Raw genomic sequence first — 22,306 nt, 5'->3', positions numbered from 1 at the left:
TGGTGGGGTTCGTGTTGTTTATTCTTTAGTTTTCTATGTTGTGTCATGTGTACTATTGTTTTTCTGTTTGTCTTTTTCATTTTTAACCATGGCGTTGTCAGTTTGTTTTAGATTTATGAGTTTGACTGTCCCTTTGGTATCTTTTGTCCCTCTTCAACAACCCTTTCTTGGTGATTTTATTTTATTTAATAATCAATAATTTTCAAATATACTGCCAAATGTAAACTCTAATAACTGTCCTTTTCTAGATTAAGATATTCCAGTTTTACACTTGAAACTGATGTGTCGTTTGATCTCTTGAGGAGAGCTGTCTCATTAGCAATCATACCAAATCTTATTTTGTATATCCACACTGACAACGACAAAAGAGACGATTTTGTTCGTTAGCTATAGTTGATTTTTCTATTGTTGATGGTGATGTTGCTTTGAATCAATCTTACGTTGTGTATATTCCACAACTCGCTATGCCCGTATCTGCTTTGTCGTTCTAGGGTTTAACGAACGTGATCCTTGTATTACTGATACATTATTAGATATGGTATTTCGTTAGCAGAAATGTTACCTATAGTTTGCTTAATAGTCAACTAATATCATGTTGTGTACGTTTCTTTGCATCGTTTTGTGTATTCTTCTTCTATTTTGTTGGGCTCTTCGGTGCAAGCCAAGGCTCCGTGTTGAAGACCGCACAGGTTTACTTTTATAAATCGTGACATGAATGGACACTTGTCTAATTGGCACTCATCTACTTATATCAACGTACATAATGTAGTGGTGTTAAACTCTTTGCAAGGCACATACCCTCCATCCTCGCTTATGAAAGTGGTTTAACAGTACAACATAAGAACATACTATAAAAAAAATTAAAAACTAGATAAATAGATGTAAATAGAAATACATCTTATAAAAACACAGAATATATGTGGACGGCCATTTATACATCCACTCAGCAGAAAGACACTACGTACAGATCTGAGATTACTTGCAATTACCGACAGCTAGTTTTAAGGCTTTACGTACGCTATTATCATACGCTTGAAAGGTATGGAATTCATTTGCTTATACGATACACATATGTTATACTTGCGTTATAACTACCCTATTCATTCCTCCTCGTCATGTTAGTACAAACAAAGTAATAAGTCTTTTTTGGTAGGTCACATTTTAGAAAAGTTGACAGGTTGTAGTGAAGACATAATGGACATATCCGCTAACCTTTGTGAAACGGATAATCTATAACGGTCAACCAACTCGTGATAGAGTTCGTCCATTTATGAAGGAATGGCGACAAAGTCACCACTTGAAACTCACCTTCAAAATAACAAGGATTTCAAAGGACTTCTATAAACAGATGGAACCTACATACATGTAGCGAAACGTTAACAACTAGAAAATATATGGGTCAGTTTGCTTGTTTTAAGATAAAGTACAAGTAACAAAGATTTTATTAGATTTAAAACAATTGCGTTCTTAAATATATGGAATGTAAACATGAAGAGAAAAGAGGGGGTCAATGGACAAAAATTTACGAGGCACATTGAAATCTGACAAAATGTTAAAAAAAAACTAAGTTGCAAAGTAGATTCCCTGTGAACATTCACTCACTTAACAAAACAGTTTAATTTCATAAGTTTTATGAACAATACTTAAATCATTATTATACATGTATAAGGAAATAAATAATAAATAATCCAATTGTGTTTATGCCTATTTGTTTGTTAACATTTAATCCAAAAATCTATGTATCCTTTGAAATTATTGGTTGATTAACCCATCATGATGTCCTTTCATTTATTGTATCTCTCTTCCTACATTCTTTTACAATAATTTGATGTCTATCAACCGTACAATATTGGTATTTTATTATTGCATGAATAGTTGATGTCGAACCTAGTTTCCTTGTAATGTTTTTTTTCATGCTCAATACTTTAACGATTGAAACAAGGCTTCTCGGGCTATTCTACAAATACACACAGTATTAAGTAATTTAAATTTCTTGGTGTTTCCGAACGGATGGTTATACAGATAAGAAGAAATATACCTGACAACATAATTATTTTCATGAACCTGTGTATAATTTTTATATTGTAAAATGTTGTAATATTATGTTGAAAGTTGATGTCTTTATGTAATTGTTTAGTATTTCACAGCTGTATACTGCTTCTACTTTAATTAGTCATTCCTTATTTATATTAACTTTGAGTTTACATTGTATCATAGCTCAAATTTGTTCGATGAGTGAATGTTCATTTGTGTTTAAATAGTACGTCTTTTAAATGAGATAAGCAATTGCAATTGATATTTTATAGTGTCTTTCTATATTGTGATGTTACACTATTGTGTAAGATAATGGTGAAGGTTTGGTACCATTTAAACGTTTAAACCCACTGCAATTGTTTCCACCTGTCCTAAGTCAGGAATATAATGTTAATTAGTTGTCCTTTGTTGATGAGGTTCATAAATGTTTTTCTTTTTTTAATATAGAGAAGACCGTTGGTTTTCCCGTTTGAATGGTTTTACACTAGTATTGTTTTGAGGGGGAGCTTTAGACTTTACAATTATTCGACTTTAATGGTACATGTTATGTCTTTCAAACAAAAAATATAGGTAATCTTTAGTTTAGTGTTCATGAGTCCACCGACATCATTTTCTCAAAAAAAGGTTAAAAGTAAGAAATCAAAATGGTTGCATTTGTGCAACGCATCAACCAAACACCAAATATAATACACAACAACAAAAAAAAACAAAAAGGAAAACCAATGAATTACGAGCTCTTTGTCAAGTAAGATAGACAGAAAATAGCATCATGAAAAGAAAATAGGCAAACATAAAAATACCACAAACAAGCAATAAATTAATGTTACTAGCATGTTTTTATAACAGTATGTTAACATGATTGAAACCTTAGCCAGACAGGAATTGTTGATCCTACTATAGCATCCAGGTGTTTTCAATGATATATTGCAGTACTATAGCTAATTCAATTTTAACGATGAGAAAACGCACATTACATAGTGAGCTATAAAAAGCCTCTAAAGAACGAATGAAATACAATTGAAGCAGGAAAACACACTGGCTGATTTTTGCAAAAGTAACTATTACAACGAACGAAGCCAAAAGCACAAATAGAATCGTGGTTTCATACTGTCATGTTAACGGGAACAATCCATCGAGTAAAACATGATAGAAAATGCTCGCTCTTGAATTATATATTATCAAAAAGTAAAATACGCTATTTGAAGACGCTGGAGATGCTACAGGGAAAGGTAAAGTTGTACAAAATATGTGGGCTGACACAACTATTCTGTTGTAAATTTGTTTTGTATATGTTTTACTATACGTAAACTCATCATAGATACCAGGACTTCATTTGGTATATACGCCAGACGCGCGTTTCGTCTACAAAGGACTCATCAGTGACGCTCGAATCCAAAAAAAGTTAAAAAGGCCAAAACAGTACGAAGTTAAAGAGCATCGTATTGCTGTGTGTTTGTTTTATCTACATCGGCTAGAGGTTTAAGGGGGGTTGTATTTGACACATTCCCAATCTCGATTTTCAAATTTGTAATTTTCAGTGATCGTTGTTAATTAAATGTAAGTCTATGTTTGAGGCAGACTAATTTGCTGTATTAATTCAAATTCGATGAAACAAATGCGTTGAGCTGGTCACCAAACGTTTACTTTGTACTCGAAACATGTAAGACATCATTTGAATAGCAGAAAATGAAGTTGAAAATTTATGGCGGAAATAATAGGATAAAATATCAAAAATCAAGTTTATAAATGGATTTCAATTGAAAACATGTATATGTAAATGAAATGAAATTGCATTTGCTTGTAGTAAAATCATTTTTCCTTACTCCAAAAAAGCTTAAAAAGGACGGAACACACTTAATTAAACATTCAAGATAACAGACGAAATTTATTTTGTAATTTTTCTTTTAATGAAAGAAAATAACAATCATTTGTTTCAATATAAACATATATGTACATATACACAAACGCACTACGTTCATTGACATTATCAATTGCTCGTGAAACGACTATCCACAGTTTTCTTTACATAGCAGAAGTAATATTCGCGTTTTGTTCATTAACTAATCATTTATTCTTTGCTTTTTTCTAAACTATTTTTACAAAGCAAACTTATATGCATGCTTGTACATGTCAAACCAATCGAGTTAAACATCAAGAAAACTAAAACACATTTAAAAAAATATGGATCAGTTGGAATCTCTCTCATTTCTAATTTATATCCACTTAATCTGAAAACAATGGTTAAACTATTAAACATGTATTCTTCACGTCCTGTGTTTGTAGGGTCGATAATGCTAATAATCTTAAAAAGATATGTTTTCCATTCATTCATAAGAAATCGTTAATATTAAAACTATGCAATGCCCTGATGACGAAACTGTCGTATTTAAGTACGTATTTGGTTTTTCATCTTTCAACTCATCCTCTTTCTACTTTAAAAAAAAATATGCTTAGAACCCGTTTATTCGTTTCACTATCTTTATTAATTCATAAAATAAAAATAAACTCGCTTTATACTATCGTGTATGTGTAAATTAAAATAAAAAAAACAATGTCGGTTAAAAAATGAATATGTACAGAGATGAATAAAACTTGATTTTCAAAAGTGTTATGACATGATAAGTTTTGATTTATAACAAGATATCATATGTGCATAGCTGTACGAGAAATAACACAAAACGTTCGTCCTTAAATTTCAATGAATATCAAGATATAACTGGAGACGTTCACTGAAATTTAACAATCGCATGTGTTTTGCCAAGATTCTTGATTTAATACAAAATTAAATTATTCTGACTTATAACTATTCTGTCTTTACGTATAGCGTTTTTGGTGTTATGTATCAACACCCGTGTGTATTTTTTTTTTGGCTTCATACCTTGTATCTAGACAGTTGTATCCCGGTATAATTAACAACAGCTGTAAAGATTCAAAGTAAAACAATACTGGAACACACTGTTTCACATGATGCTTGCAAATTTAAACAATTTCATACTATAAACATTCTGACACAGAATACATATCGTCGGACATCTAATTACCGGCAGCATAAGTTTAAGGTAGATTTCAAGCAGCCCTTAAAAAACAGTGCAAGACAGCACGTGCATGTGCAATTTGAATATGAGCATACAATGTTTTGTTTCACGATAATAAGCAAATTAAGCATTATGGAAAAAAGCATTTTAACTATCAACACGCGTAGATCGACAATTCGTCTTACTAGTTGTTTTGGGGTAGGTTAAGTGTTAATTAAAATTGAAGATTGATGTAGTCTTCTTTCTTTGTCGAGTCAGTTTCAAGAATGTGTCCTTCAATTTTAATAGATTCAGTAGATGATATGCTACTATGTATTTCTCTGATAATCTCGATGTATGGATGACTTTCTGGATGATTCAGTAATACCGTCTGATAAGGGTGTTCATATCCATCTCCAATATTGCCTACCATAATATTTGTTGATGAATCACTATCTGATGCATCACTAGTTGAACTTTCATAATTCTGATTTCTATTTACGATGTTTTGCATACTTGGAATGACAGTGGACGATGTCAGCGTCGAATCTGGACAAGAGAAATCCAACTCAGTCAAGGACATAGTCCTATGATGCACTTGCTGTTCTGTCATATGAACTTCTTCGAGAAAGTTTGCATTCAACTCAGTTGTATTAGCATCGGTCAAATGCAGATTGGCACTTGATGAGATGCTATTGTTTCTTTCTCTTGTGATCTGAACATATTGATGAATACTTCGGTGATCGTTTAATACAGTCTGATAAGGGTTTTCATATTCATCGTCACTATTGCCTACCATATTCTGTGATGATTCACTATTAGAGTCATTGCTTGCTTGACTCTGTTGGTAACTTTGTGTTTCTGAATCTGTATTTTCATTGGTTTGGTGGTAAATTCTGACATTTCCCATGCTCAGTATGATAGGGGATGGTAAACGCGATACATCTGTATTAGAAATGTTCATAGTTCCCAAAGAAAGAGACGTGTTTTCTCCTTGGATCTCAGTAACATCATGCTGTTCTAAGTCATCCTCGCGAAAGTCATCATTCAATTCAGCTAAATTATCATCAGTTGATTGCAAATTAGCAGCAATTGAGATACCAACTCGATGCTGTTCCGTTAAGTTCAAGCCGTGATTGGCGACGGTATCTGACGAACGTAAGTTGCTGACAGCGCGATACGAAATCGTGCCAATTTCATCATACGTATGATAATTGTGGTCGTCAACTACATTGTGAGATCTTTGAAACCGAGTCTTAACATGTTTTGCACACAACCAGACGTGAGTAATAACCACATAAACAAAAAGAACCACAGCGATGCTGCAAAGAACTACGAAATACCTCCTGTTGTGCTTGCTCAATGGTTGAATCTCTGAAATATTGATAAACACATCTGTTAAAAATATGTAGTTTATATAATCCCCATATAAAGAGCTGTCAGAAGTTTTGTCGTCTTCTTTTGATCACGTAAGAAATTGAACATTAAAAAAAATATCATGACATAGATGTACAATTAACAGAAAACATGTAAAGTAACGAGAAAATCATTATTGACAATAGTAAGAAAAAGAGCTTGTTTTGTACAAAAGAAAACCAGGGTAGCATGTTTAGAAAATAATATGTTATAAGGATTGCCATTATTAATGTCCTAATCGTGTTGACAGAACACTTACACTTCTGAAACATCTAATATTGTCATCAAGCTTGTGTCTTTGTCTTGCCAAGTCTTTTGTTTTCGATACAGTAGTTTGTTGATTGTTTCTTCTATACAATTGAATTAATGTTTTTTGTTGTCTGTTTGTGTCTTATTTGTAGTGTACTTACCACTATCTATAATTGCAAAGTGATAACTCCTTTCACCTAGGCGATTCTTAACTGTTATACAATAGACCTGGAAATCATCATTGTCCAATACTTCACTTTCGATTAAAATCCTGTAACCTTCAATTCCGACGATGTTGTTGAACTCTGAGTAAAGGAACGTAGAATTAAATAAGTTGTTATGTTTGAATTTCTTATTTTTGGTGGGCTTCTGTCCAGTATTTTCGATAACTATTTCTTCGACATCAGGGTTACTGTATATATAAAACGACATTGTTATTGACAATCCTACTGTTCCAGTTTTTAAATATTTGTTTTCTGATGCAAATACAGGTGGACCTAAGAAAAAGAGAAGACGTCATTCAATCAAAATGCTTTTAAGATGTTTTGAAATCGTTAAAATCAAGTATGAATGCAATGTTATGTCAAGTTAATATTATTAAATACGCATCTAGATAAAAACAAATAGTACTGTAAATGTTATGACAACCCTTTTGTCGATACCTCTACATGTGGGGAACATGTCTCCAATTTTGGTCCCAGCTCAGTAGCAATTACTTCGGTACTGACATAAAATGCATATAGTACAATGTACAATTTGCTGTTAAATCATGTTTAAAACCATTTTAAATCAAGGAATATCTACCTCATTAAATACTCTATTTCTTTCAAGTGGCTTTTGTTATAGTTTTTTTAAGTGTAAGGTCTTCTTTTTTTTCATGATTTTTAAATATTTACATTGCTTGGCTTCGAACATCACTGTCAATACATTTATTATTGAATTGCGCAGATTTTTTCTGATGGTGGAGTATTAGTCCCCATGGTTATTTTCAAAACAACATTCAATACTCCGGTACCCCGGCAGATAAATACATATTTAGTCATGTTATAATTTTTGGCAATTATTTTACATCAAGGAATGTATTGCTGTTATGTGAAACGCTGTTCTTTCGCACATTTTTATATATTTTTTTGTTTATCTGTATATTTTCTTGATATATTTCGGATTTTTTTAAATGTTTGTCTCGGACATAGATACATTTGTAACTTAAGAGACATTGATTGTCGAAATGCACGTTAGCTGCAGACAAACTCGATATATAGAAATGTTTCAATTTTCTGAATATGTTTTGCAAGAAAATGATTCATATGGGTATAAAACCTGTGTGTTGGTCCCTTTAAAATACATTTGACGTAGCCCTATATTTATATATCATGCCATAGTGTGTTTGTGTATGTTTTTGTAATCTTTTCTTTCTTTTCACATTATGTACTTTAGCTATAGAGTTTTCGTTTTCTTTTTTAAATGATTAATTGTTTTTGTAGTGATTAAAATACTGACAGGTTACACTTTATAACAACAACTGTTTCTCAAATCACGCCTCTTTTGGGGAAATCTAGAATATTCATAGAAAATTAATTTTGTTTACAAACTGGTTCCCAGTCATGCTCTCTGTGTTCCATCTCATTGCCACATAACTTGGGAATGTTACCAGTAAATATACATGTGCAAATGGTTTACTTTAAAATCTGTGGTAACCTTTCATTCGAGGTAGGGGTAGTTAAGACAATTAGTGTTAGTTTAATCTCTGAAAAGTTCAGGGCATATACACGTTGAAAATATGCCACACAGGCCTATATTTTGACGTTTGAAACAAATTGTAGTGCATATGAACTTTCAATTTTAGGATAAGATTTTTTTCAAAAATTCATAGTAAAAGTGGTACAGTTTTAGCCGTAAAAGCAGTTCCTATGGAAAATTGCATTGTCAATACTTACAGAAATGCAACCTACACAATGTCATCTGGTGTATCAATATTTTTGAGATTTTTACCAATTATGTCAGTTTTTTCAGCTTACACATTATTGTCAATATAATGGAATTATATGATACTACCATACACGTAAGACATATACAATCAGGTCACAAAAACCATTGTGTACATAAGAAAATGTCTGTTCCAAATCGGAAATATGATGGTTGTTTTTTTTTTATGTGAAAGGATTTTATTTTAAATTATATACAACTTTCTTCTGATTGGATGATAACTACCTGAATCCACCGTTACAAGAGATTGTGCAAATTACAAGAACCTAATCCTATGATAAACCCACACGCAAGGGTTAATGACTTACACATACGGCATTGGCAATCATTTTGTCTATTGTTAAGATTTTCTTGTAATTTTGTTACATTTTTAATTCGTTTTTGAAAAGAAATTATTCCATCTTAAGTTTGAAACTCTATAACGATAATATTTTACTTGTAAGCGATCTTTTATATCTGCCTGGTAGTCACTTCTTGTGAAGCTTTAAATTCTATTTTTACCGGCACATTGAATAGAAATAACACTAATCCACAATGTACAGAAGATTTATAATTAGCATAACATCACTTTGGCTACCATTGTATTCAAATACCAGTACTAGGCGATTCATGTTATGCCTATTTGATCATAATAAGTTCGAAATTTGTCAAATATTGTATATGCATGGCTTTCAAATGTTTAGGTCAGAGCTTTTTCGGTGACGGCAAATCAAGAAAAAAGTTGTAAGCTCAAAAAGATTTTGTTCAATCAATTCGTACCTTCATAATTAACATGTGTCGAACTATTCTGTAGTTCTTTTCCGTTAGTATCTGGCATACCATTACTCACAACGCACACATATCTACCATTTCTTTGGTAAGGAAACTGGTCTGTGTTGAAAATGAATGTTCCATTGTCCAAATTTATTGAATAGACAAGTTTCCCATATTTTGATAATCGATCTAATCGATACACACTGTAAACTGGTGGAACTCCATCGCAATCACATTCAATTCTTCCATTCGTGTACCGAAGTGTAACTGCTGGAGCATCTGAAAATCTCAAAATAATAACACTGAACATTTAGTTACTTTCCTTATGAAATATTAAGCATCCAGTTCTGTTCAATGAGGCAGCCTGATGTTTCCAAACTACTGCTTTATTGTACGAGTGAATAGTTTCAGTAAAAAGAGAACATTCCGGCACTCTACATTGATGCAGACCAAAGTTTTGTAGTCATTCTGTTCCAATATCACTGTCATTTGTATTATACAACTCCTTTTGACAAATAAGACATTACAATTACTGATTTATTATGTGGTTATATATATTTACTAAATACAGGGCAATCATATTTTTTTTCTATTTGATGCAGTCAGCGGACGCTGTAATACGAGCAAGCCTGAGACATCAAACAGCTTTTTTTGTGACGGCTCAATACTACTTTGATCCGATTGAATAAAAAGAGGAAATGCTGGCACTCACAAATTATCGTCATAAATATGCCCGAACAATTTACTGTTTCACGTTGAAATTTCATTATTAAGTCATTTTGTTCCTGGCAAATATATAATTGCTAAACCCCAAAACAGGAACACACGAAAAAGGTGAAAATGATAGTACTTATGATTATAGGTATTGCTTCGTATTAAATCTTCAAACAATAATACTTGCTCACGTTTTCGAGCGTATGTGTTATACTTTTCATATTTAAAAGACATTAGTAAACACAACAAGATTTTTTAATTTATTTTACTCTTCAAAATTTGTATTTTCGAGAAAAAAACATTCCTACATAATAAGTCACCCATGTTTCCAAATTGCGAAGACATGATTGTACATACTTACACCTTATGATTAATGTAACTTCAATCATTATAGACGAATGTGTATTATCCACACATGTGTATGATGTCAGATGATCGGTTCGTTTTGGTATAAACGAATAGCTGACAGATTGGTTATCACCAATAGCTAATATTGATCCATTTGATTCTATCTTTAAAGCAGTAATGTACTGTGCTTTGTCAGTTGAACAATTTATCTCCATTTCTTTTCCTGCTTGTCCAATTAAAGTGTGTATTTCTGTTTGATTAATGAACCATATGTCTACAACTAGACAAAACATGATGAATTCATCAGATGCATTTCTGAAATTTAATTTAAGAAATAGTTCTTATTATATTGTACACATCATACTAAAATATATTGATTCAGACACCAGAACTGATACCACAGCAATGTATTCAGATAGTGGAACTTTAATGTATGGACATGTAAACAAATGAACCCATACCGTTATCCACGATGTCGAATTTCTATGTCATAACGCTACAATTAGGTATTTAACAAAAACAAAATAGCCCTAGGAATGAGTAGTAGGAAGTTGGAATCTAAGCTTTAGTAACAGAAGTCAGGGATAGGAACATGAGGAAAAGGAATACTTGGGGGGAAAGTGAAATATAGAAATAAGGAAATGGTTGAAGGGAAATAGAATAATCTGGACATGTTTCTAGTAGTACAATTATAAACAGAAACAGAGGCATCAGTAGCATAGTGTTTTAAGTAGTCAATCAAACTGCATCACGGGCCAGTCATGATATAGGTTTTAAACTGATAACGATTGTCAGTTTTCTTTCCGAATGTCAGAGTTTTTTTAGGGCACCCCGGCTTCCTTCACTAAAAAAACGGACCGCCACGAACAATTTCTATTGCGTTAAAAGTGGCATTTAACACCAATCAATGAATCAATCAAACGGAAAAATTTCTTTTAGTACTAACTTTCTGATTTTTCTTGCCGTCGAACTGTTTCGAAAAGATTTGGTGGCGGATTTCTTTATTTTAAGGGGAAAGGGGGAATGGGGGTAGTGGGAAAAAACCTTAAAATGACTTTTAAGAAACAATGACAATATACGGATTTTGAGAAGGGTTCAAACACTTTTTTATGTATCCAAAAGCTATCTCTTTTCTGTTTGCAACATTTGTCTATTTTGATTAATTGATGAAACATGACTTGTATCGATATGTAATTTCATCTGATTATTTGTATGAGTATTCATTTAAGTAGATCTAAAAAAAGGTATATGTCTAATTGTTTTGTTGATTACAAAAAAAAGAGGCTATTTAAGGAATAGTATATTAAAAGAACTCTCACATTGATAAATGTCGTTTTGTTATAAATTTCCCTAATGCATTGTTTAAAGTACTGAAACATATTTTTTGAAAAAAGCCTGGTTCCCTAGTATATTTATGTCTGTTTCTATCTTGTATCGTGATAAGAAACGAAAGTCATTCAATAAACAAAATATTGATATGTACCACTGTGCCCTGAAAACAAAGTGTTGTATATATAACTGTGAGAAGACCCTTTTTAAAAGTGAAATAATTCAAAAATTAAGATTATTTAGATATTTGAAAAATGTCCAAACGAATTACACCAGTGTTGCATATACATTCAACCACAAAACTTACTTGTATCAGACTTTTTAATAAATTAGCATGTCATACAATTGACTGTACATAATGTCTATACAAGATGCCTTCAATTTGTTTGAAGTCTAGTTCATCACTTTTGTCATAATGAACTACATATGTTCAATATTACACAACACATAAAATGTATTAAAACAGTTAGTATTATTAAAACATTGTAAAATGAACAGAAATGGCGGAGAAGCAATTAATAACATCAATGTTTCCGCTTGACTACCAAAATGCCACGTAAATTTAGACAAGCAATGCACTGGTCATTGAAAGTTTATTATCGAAATGTTTCAATTGTTAGTGAAACCTAATTATTTATTTACAAGATCCTAACATTGATGAAATACTGCCAACATAATTTGCTTGAAGCTAACATAATTTTCGATTCTCTAAGTTCTTTGATGGGTCGCAGCTTACGTATTAACTTTTGTTATTTTCAAAGAATAAATGCACTCTAGAAGTATTACTGAATGATGTAAACAATATTTTATTTAGATTTCTGCGCTGAAAACGGATATTTTAGATTTTGTTTGAAATGCATTTTAATTAAAATTTGTTATTAAAATATAGAATAAAAAAATATAAACTCAAACACATCATAAGCATGGATATCAACTATCATATTCCTGACTAGGTACATTAATTTTCTTGCAAGAAAACGGTGGATCAAACTGGTTTTATAGATAGCTAAACCTTTCGCTTATACATTTTATATACAATAATGTGTGACCAAACAGAAAAAACCAGACCTAATAGTTGAAAATGTCAAATTTAGGGGTACAACAGTCAATTTTTTGTTATAATCTTAATCACTGTAAAACAAACTATTATGTAAAAAGGCAATACCAATAGACACATATACAAAGCACATTAGAAACAATGAAGGACAAGGTCACAAACATTCACCAGAGTATTATTACAAAATAAAGGGATGTACAGAGCCACGTCATATGCAACAAATCGACACAAAAAGTCACACATTTAGAGCACATTAGCTAAAACAAAAGACAAGAATACAAAAAAATACCATAAAACTATAAAACCATGACGAAATTTATCAATACGGAAATACGTCAAATGAATATAACTAAAAGCAGAGTAAACAGTATACGTAATATTCATCAAGACAAAAAAAAGAAAAACAGATATCTATGATGAGTTTATTTATTAAAATGATAAACAACGTCAGTACTCATAATATATACTTTAAGACCATCATGTATTATTTGTGAAGTTTGACAAAGTCAGAGTAGCAGCTGCAAACTCTTGAAAACCGAATAAGTTGTAAATGTGGGTAAGTTATGGAAACAACAAAGTGTATGCAAACGACAAAAAAACAATAATTTGTTTCTAAAATTCATAATTTTTTTCTAACCCTTTTGTGAGGCCCTCATTACTATCTTTTAGGTTAATGACTATTGGCTAGTTTTTCACTTTTTATCTTATTTCGCATTTTTGCTGATCTACAGATAGAAAGTTTAGTAAACAAGATTTTCATTTTTGGATGTTATATTCTTTTTATAAGCTTTTCGGATTTTTATATATAAAATATTAAATATGTGTCAGAAAGGAACCAGGTAATTTTTATTATATGCATTCGTAAGTGCATTTTACACTGATGAATTATTAATGAAGCAGCCATCTTGATCACCATATGGGATATGTTATGTGCACGTACAAAGACTTCGTATATGTTAATATGGAACGCCGGAACTGTCTTATAGTGTAAATATTTAACGTGTTTTATCGCTTTGCATTTACGTCCTGTCAGATCTTCTTAATATTATGTGGATGTGCCTTTATATCCTAACACTGCATCTCTGTGTTATGTCAAATCAATTTTTTGATTAGTCAATCAATTTTATGATATGTCATTGCTAAACTTCGTTGTGTGCAATAGGCATTACTTTATGCTGTAACTAATATATATTCTGTGAATACATCCAAACTGTATGATCAAATACCTTTACATTCTTTTATATTTCCTCGAGGTCCTACAATGCTTGTTTAAAGTTAAATACTTTTTGTGAAATGATTTTAATTTCTAAGGGATACAATAGGAACAGTCTGATTTTGAAAAAAAAGATGATTTTTAGATTTTACCTCTTTGTGATGTAGAACTTTATTGATAATGAATGTATCAAGTCCTTTATTAGTAAACTGAGTGGAAAGAAATGTACTTTTTTCCTCATGTAAAGGTCCCGATAATACTGGTTTTGAAAAAAAATCGGACAAAAGCAACATGTCAGATTATACTGACAAGTCTGTTCATTGGAGAAAATGTATTTATGTATCCTTTGTCATGCATCTCACAAACATTTTAGAAAATTATCAGGCAGTGTAACAAGAATAGTTCTAATGTAATGTAACCCTAGCTGATGATGAATATGTATAAGAAGGTCATCACAACTATGGATTTAGAAGACTTCTTTACACTAGAAGGACGGTAATGACTACGTTGGTGTCGTAAAGTAGTATTAATCAAGTTTTAGCTTTCTAATAAAGCAGGGGACGACTTCGCTTCATTCTAATTTAAGATAAAAGGTGTGCAGATAGTTGATTTAGTGTTGGAAAATTGTATGTTTTAGATATTGAATCATTGATTGATATAAAATATTTGTGTTAGACTTGGAATATCAATTTCTGTATAAGTATTGTTTTCCATGTGAACACAATTATCACGTGATAGTCGTATCACCGACGATTTCATACAAGCTTGCAATACGAAGCAATAGCATATAATTGTAAACAGCAGTAAATATTTAGTTTTATCAAAAATGAAGTTGTTCTATTTTAGAGTTTAAAATTGTGTTCACTTTACTTGTTGAAAAATTAAAACATTTACAAATATACACGACTGCATGTGTGCCAAGATTGGCAGACGTTATAAAATACAGATAATGTAGTTTTGTAAACATTGGATAGGAACATTGCAGATTAACAATGCAAATGAACGTGTATTATTATTTTGATATTTCAATATTAAATTTCAGTGTGCAATATATGCATAATAAAACGAATATGAATTAATGACAGTTGATCGGAACTGAAATATACATTGTTAATTTTCCGGCATTTGATATTTTATCCTGAGACGAGAACATTCTGTAATTCTTTATCTCATTTAAGCCAATAGCTGTTGCTGTATCTAAGCCGCATCATAAAGTAACCAATCAAAATCTTTTAGGTGATAGGTGAGTATTTCAAGATGGCGTGTATGTCGACTGAAACTAATAGCTCCATACCGTGATGCGAAGCAATAAGCTCATTCCATTAACATCACTACAGGATGGACTTGACAAATTCCCTATTTCTTTTGATGTTATCATTGCATAATAAGTACAATATGGCATTGCAGTACCTAGTTTGTTCTATATCTTTTCGGAAAGGAGTACTAGGTGTAGTGATATTTGTGGGGGATAGATTATTTCGATGAGCGTCCTTTCATAGATAAAGGAGGATCATGGTCCTGTTGATTAAATGGTTATAAAGAACCCTGAGTTGCGGATCCCTATTATCAGACCGGTGTTGACCCGTTCTTTTATGGATAGTTTGTCGAATTTCACTAACATAAACTAGTCAACACAAAGTAAATAAATTTCAGTAAACGAAATTGTCCATGGGACAGTCCCAGAGTCAGAAGATTTAGTATTATAAGTTCTTCTTGTTAAGTTATTAGTAAAATCAGGAGTCGTTAATAACATAGTACAGATGCAGTGTTTTTGCCATGTGATTGTCGACTTTCCGAATTGATTTTCCTTTGAGTTCGGTATTTTTGTGATTTTTCATTTTAACGGAAATGCAGATGGGCATGCAATTTTTAAATTTAATTTTTGTATAGTCTTCTTTTTAGAGCATTATCGCATTATCAAGACAACGGCGTCATAAAAACATATTAAAATGGGCATGGCGTTATTTACCAATTGCATGGCGTTTATCCATGCCGAGCATGCTTGTGGTAAACACTAATGTATATTGAACAAAAGGAGGACATGCTGGCACAAATGTATGCGGACAACATTTTGTAGTTTGTGTGTTGCAATATTGCTTTCATTTGTATTATGCAATCAATCCGAACAAAAATATTGCGTATCAATTAATTAGTTGGCACTCTAAATTTATGCGGACAACATTTTGTAGTCATTGTGTTCAATTTTTACCGGCATTTGTGTTAAACATTTTTTTTTTACATAGAAATATTGCTGATATACTATATATGCGGCTATACAGATCTACATATAATATAGTTTATTTAAAGTGCCTGATTTTTACGATTTAAAGAATCTGATATGTATTGAAATGTATATGCAATGCCAGTAAGCATTGTAACCCATGTCGTTTTTTTTTAATTTATAAAAAAAAGGCAGATCACGGATAAACTTGTATAACAGGCAAGGTTTTATGCGAGATTTATTTACAAATACACGTATTTAATCGTGTTTATATCAATGAAGTATTAATTTCACTTTTTTTTCTATGCTGATATCAAGAAACAAAGACATATTTTTTTTTTCAAATTGATGTAGAGCGGTCATGTTTACAAGTTAACTTAATGTTGAGAGGACCAGCCGAAAGTTAACAGATCTGGTTCGATCTAAGTTGTCAAAATAAAACCTCAATTATATAACTTATGACAGGACAAGTTCGAAGTTTACGTATATCAGTAGCGAGGCTGTTTCCCAGTTAACTGTTTTGCAGACATAGAAGTAGTCATTGGAACAAGTCCGCTTTATAAGTTAACTAGTTTGTTGTCATATGACTGGTCAGAGCAGTCCTAAATCTTGTATCACGTTTAACTTTGAATTGTTCTCAAGTTAACTTGCTGTACAGCTTAGGTCTGCACCATCTGTACATGTCGCAAACGTGCTCGCGTTTCTTTTTTCGTATTAAGTTGATGTTTTTTATGTTGTAAGTGAACTAACAAAAGCAATCAATCTTACAAGTTTCAGCAGTTATGGCATACATCTGTATTGTATCACAAAACTAGTTCAGAAAATGTTAATGGCCAGTTTCGTATTTTTAAGTCTAAATGACTTTGTTATGTCTAAAATAAGTTGAAAGTATGCTGCTCACTAATATATCTGTGTTTTTCTCCAATAGATACCCTACTACTTACTAACTAATTGTTGCAAGGTATCTCTTTCATGTTCAGATATCAAGGCTAAAGCATAAAAGCCTTCGTCTTCACGGGTAACGTTGTAAATTTGAAGGGCTGTATGAATTTGATAGTTGATGAACCTGCTTGAGTTGCGTCTCCTGTATGGTTTGTCATGTGGTCTATGAATAGGAAAATCGAATGAATGTGTAATCATTGGTGAAGACCCCGCTATTGCACATACACGTTCGATTGGAGAAGATGGACAGGTCATATCTACAATAAGAAATAGATAATTAGCTTCACAGACTTATTATCCTGATCATATTTATCTAAGAAAAGCTGCGAGATAAACAATGACCTGGATAATTGATATTGTGCGTTTGAGTGTTTTCACTTAGTATCAGATATGAGATAAAAAAAACTATCTAGTTTGCAAACTTTATAGTTGGTAACATGTGCTTTTCAGGGTTTCAATTTTTCATGCAACCACTGTTATCTAATTAAATATATGACACATATACCTTTGATAAAGATATTTGTTGTGATTTAACATTTCATTACAATGATGTTTGTGGTTATGATTGAATACACAATGATTCATCAATACGCGAACTGTAACATATTATTTTTATAATACACATACAAAGCATCTCTTCTTATATACATGAAATATAAGACATTCATGACGTAATACTTCACCTCTTGTACGTGTCTTCCGAAACATTTGCACGCCTTGAAATTGAAATAGTTTATCATCGTGTTTCCATTATTTTTCATTTCCCGTTGGTAAACAATTTGAACGTCTTTTTCAAATCAATATCTTGCAATTCGTTTAACTCCTGTCGGGTACAATATAAATTTTCTGATACATCCATTTAATCGTCCTACGTTATACATAACGACATAGGAACACATTTTTTTACACAATATTTAAAAGACGGTCAAAACAGTTCAATGAACAGTAAGCAGCCAGACTGATATTCGTGATCCTATATTCCATTTATAAGCAAGTAGTTCGATATTTGAATTTTTGCCTGATCAAACATATATCGGTCGCGGAAAAACCGATAACTTTTTAAAAAGAAATTAAAAATTAAAAAAAAACAATTATTTTCTCCTTTATGTCTGGCAATACAACTGGCCTCTTTAAAAACTAAGAACTTTGATATGTTAATAATTAAACATTAAAACCACCTATTTAATTTCTGTTCTGTTAAAAGACTGTTCTGATATAAAAGAAAAAAATAGCTTGTAATTTAACAGAGTGAAGGGTATTCTCGTCTTTAAAAAAGGAGGAATAGATTGTTTCTGCGAAGATAGAAAGTATACTGTTAAACCCCATTTGACAACAAAACACGAATTGAATATCGGAGTACTCTTCAGTGTTCATTACTTAGAAGAGTAACTAATGACCTGACATAGGTCATTATTTTATGCCGTGACCTGGTGACGAACATTTCATTGAAACTTGAACTGATCTGACGTTGGGTGACAAAAAATACAATTGAAAGTAAGTATTCTTGTTAGGCCGCATTGTGTTATTTTTTTTCCAATGAGTCTTATAACATGTAGTCACTATAGTGTATCAGTGTCGCATGTGATGTTACTTTTATATACAAAACAAAAACCACCGAACTCGATTTATTGCAGTTGAAATGACCCTTTCCACATCGGTTGATTTTTTTGACAAGACTAAATATAACCACAAACCTTAACCCAAAACGTAATGTTGAACACATTTACATTTGTAAAAAAAATCAAGAAGTATCATACCTTTTGCGACAGAATATGCGCTCATATATATCGATATCAATAAAAAGTTTTTAGTGGTTGTTAACTAAATAAAACATTCTGACGCCCTAATGACAATATCTATGGAAACATTCGAAAACATCAATGTCTAACAAACTGGCTCACATGAACGAACATCTAACGAATAATAATTAAAAATACAGAAAAGGCGACAGACAACTTACTTGCTCCTGTCTTGTCCTTTTAAAACGTATCTAAGAAACCCTTAGTAACATGTGAAAATCATTCACGTCAAAGTTGTCTATCACTCTGCTTACATTTTAACAATTCATTTTGAATTTTTATTTATTGTTAAGTATAAATAATATGCCATTGACAATTATTAACTTGACATAAAAAGAACATTATAGATAACAGAAATACGCGAATCGATAATCATACTTGTTATTATTAGCTCAAATACATGTCGATATGCTCCAGTATAAGAGTAACCAAACCAGTAAAATCCTTCGTCGCTTGCTGTTACATTTATTATCTGAAGTTCTAAAATATTGGGACGTAACACTATGTCGTATCTGTTTGATTTAACTCTCCGATAGTCTTCATCATAACCGCGATCATATCTTTTTCCAAGATAACCAAAATTTCTTTGTGTAGTATTTGTTTTAACGCGGAAATTCATCGTTGACCCTTCCGTAGTGTAAATTTTTAAGATTGCGTCTGTTAGTAAGGCTTGTTCTGAAATTAAAAAAAATTAAAAAGAATAAAAAAATACTTTAAAATAACAATCATGATTTAGTTTCAATGTTGTTCTTACAAAATGTTATATCAATATATATTTCCTAATCTTAACATTGGTCTCCTTGGTGACCCTGAGAAAGGCTGTTCTGTATGGTGTTTTTTCAGAGCCAGAATAACCGTACCTTTTTGATAATCATTTCACAATAATGAGTAGGGTCGGACAGGGACTAAATCAAAACTGTTGTGAAATACACGAGATTCTGAAGACTACATTTGTGTATGCGAGAGCGTTAAAATGGAAACAATGTTCGGTTTAAATCGAAGAAGTTGCCATCTCATATGTGTTTTTCTTTCTGAATATGCGTATTTGACACTTGATGTAAAGCAATCAATTTTTGTATGTGCATTGTAAATAGTCAATGATTTTTATTGAATTAGAACACATGTAAAAGTTATTTCTACTGCCTCAAACAAAATGGTTTTGAAATTAGTTTAAATGCTTCATTACATATATTTTGGAGAGGCATCCGCTAACCTTTTCGGAGTACCTATGATGATTAAAATTTTATAGGTAATAACGTGTTGCTCAATCTTTTAATGGTTACATTATCTTATTTTAATTTCTTGTCATTGTCTCCCGTTTTTTCAATGGTTATTGGCAGTTTTTCTCTTTGGGTTTCAAATGTTCCGTTATTATCAACAGTTTTGATATTTGTTAGCATATGTAAATGTACCATGATCCTACCTTGTAAAAATAACCAAATAAGACAAATCTTTACGAATATCTGAAAAGAAATAAGTTATTGATATTCTAAATATATCAAAAATTGATACCAGATTTAAGGTTTCAAAAAATTAACAAAAATATTTTTTTCGACAGACAGTTAATGCACTATAGACCACGGAATTATTGAGTGTTTTCACATGTACATTTACTATGTATTATGTTAGACTCACATCAACGTTAGGTCTCTACTTGTCGATATTCAATGTGACAGCACGTTTCTTATATCAGTGGTCTGTATTGTCACCATCCTATTGACGTGCAATACCAAATCATCGTCCAATTATTCAAAATGTCATATCAACTTTATTGTGTATGTCCAATATTTTCTCGATCAGTGTGTTTTTAGTTTGATCTAAACGTTTATATCGATTGTCGTTTCGGGTTTGAGTAAGCCTGCTTTAATAAACAATTTATCTCGTGTGTAGTAATCGCAATAGAAAGGTAATTATCAGAAAATGGCAATATGACAAGAAAACAACAAACGACATAGTACATGCATAGTTATATGTTTGTGTACGACGTTGACCATCGTACTACGTTAACGTGTACCTTTAGTTTTAACCAAATATTGAAAAAATGTGTGATATTTATTTCATAAAACGGAAGTCCATGTTTGTCGAGACTTCGACTTTTGTCGAAAAAGCGAGACATAGCGATTCTACATTCCGTCGGGGTCGTCGTCGTCGGCGTCAACAAATATCACTCTGTTAAAGTTTTTGAAATTTTAAGAGCTTTCTTAAACTACTACTTTCTTGGATTTGCACCAAACTTTGCTTATGATCATAAGATAGTTTCCAGTCCATTCTTTTCCCATATTTTACTTATAAACGGACACAGTTTTTCTTCCAGTTAACATTACATAAAGTCTGCAGTTAGAGTTTTAAATACTTTATTAGTTTCATAAACTATTCTGGGTTTTTATTTCACTTGGACCGAAGCTTCTAATAATCAACATATGGTATTGAGATGATTTTTTTATTATCTATTTTTATCATTTTTGTTGAGCCTGCGATTAACATCAAAGGTAGGCGAGACACTGGGTTCCGCGGAACCCTTATGTTTTTTAAAGACGTAGACACTTTGGACCAGGTATTACAAATTAACAAAATACAGAGAAGTGATATATTACAAAATGACATGGATGTTTGAGTCAATTTAACGCTAAGAAGGCTATTAAAGGCTCTGCTATGATAAAATATAAAACAAAGCGTGTAAAAATTGTGATGATAAAAATCTACAAAACATTAGACTTACCATACTGAATATTTATTTTATATGTACTGGTTCACGTTTCCTTGCTTCTAATTCTAACAACACACTATACACTGCTATATAAAAAAATCATATCTCGTTATATTTTGTCCGGATTTCAACTGTATATTTTTACAAGTAGGAAATATTATATGATACTCGACAACAACATAGATTAATTCAAATATACTTATTTTGTTAACACACATTGCATGAACTCATAAAAAAATAAATATGAATTCCTTTTTGCATATCTTTTCTCTCTAAAAATGTATGTTGTGTATAAGTTATCATTCTTTACAGATTCAAATTTTTTAATTTTTTTTTTACCCGTATAAACGTTTTATTCTTAAATATTTCCTGCGCACAGTTATCTAAGTCGTCCAGGTAACTGGTAAAGGTCCTTGTTTGGAGCATTTGTGGGTCTTGTATTGTAACATTTATAGGCATTTCAACCGGATATTTATTAAGAAAATCAAATCGAAGCTGCTGAAGACACATCTTTATTTACAAGC

The 22,306-nt window shown here is 31.6% G+C and overlaps 1 protein-coding gene across 1 annotated transcript; it reads right to left on the bottom strand.

The window, feature by feature from the left end:
- Window positions 1-4,989: 4,989 nt before the first annotated feature.
- Window positions 4,990-21,915, bottom strand: LOC139494725 (uncharacterized). Its single transcript, XM_071282935.1, has 8 exons — window positions 21,795-21,915; window positions 20,499-20,538; window positions 19,454-19,750; window positions 17,279-17,533; window positions 10,528-10,794; window positions 9,459-9,731; window positions 6,875-7,210; window positions 4,990-6,422 (listed from the first exon to the last, which is right to left on the bottom strand). The coding sequence occupies exons 1-8, from the start codon at window positions 21,795-21,797 to the stop codon at window positions 5,284-5,286; spliced, it is 2,610 nt and encodes an 869-aa protein (XP_071139036.1). The 5' UTR covers window positions 21,798-21,915; the 3' UTR covers window positions 4,990-5,283.
- Window positions 21,916-22,306: the final 391 nt, after the last annotated feature.

This window comes from Mytilus edulis, chromosome 11, assembly GCF_963676685.1.
Source record: "Mytilus edulis chromosome 11, xbMytEdul2.2, whole genome shotgun sequence".
NCBI classification, from domain to species: domain Eukaryota; kingdom Metazoa; phylum Mollusca; class Bivalvia; order Mytilida; family Mytilidae; genus Mytilus; species Mytilus edulis.
This window is presented reverse-complemented; position numbering and strand designations above follow the sequence as displayed.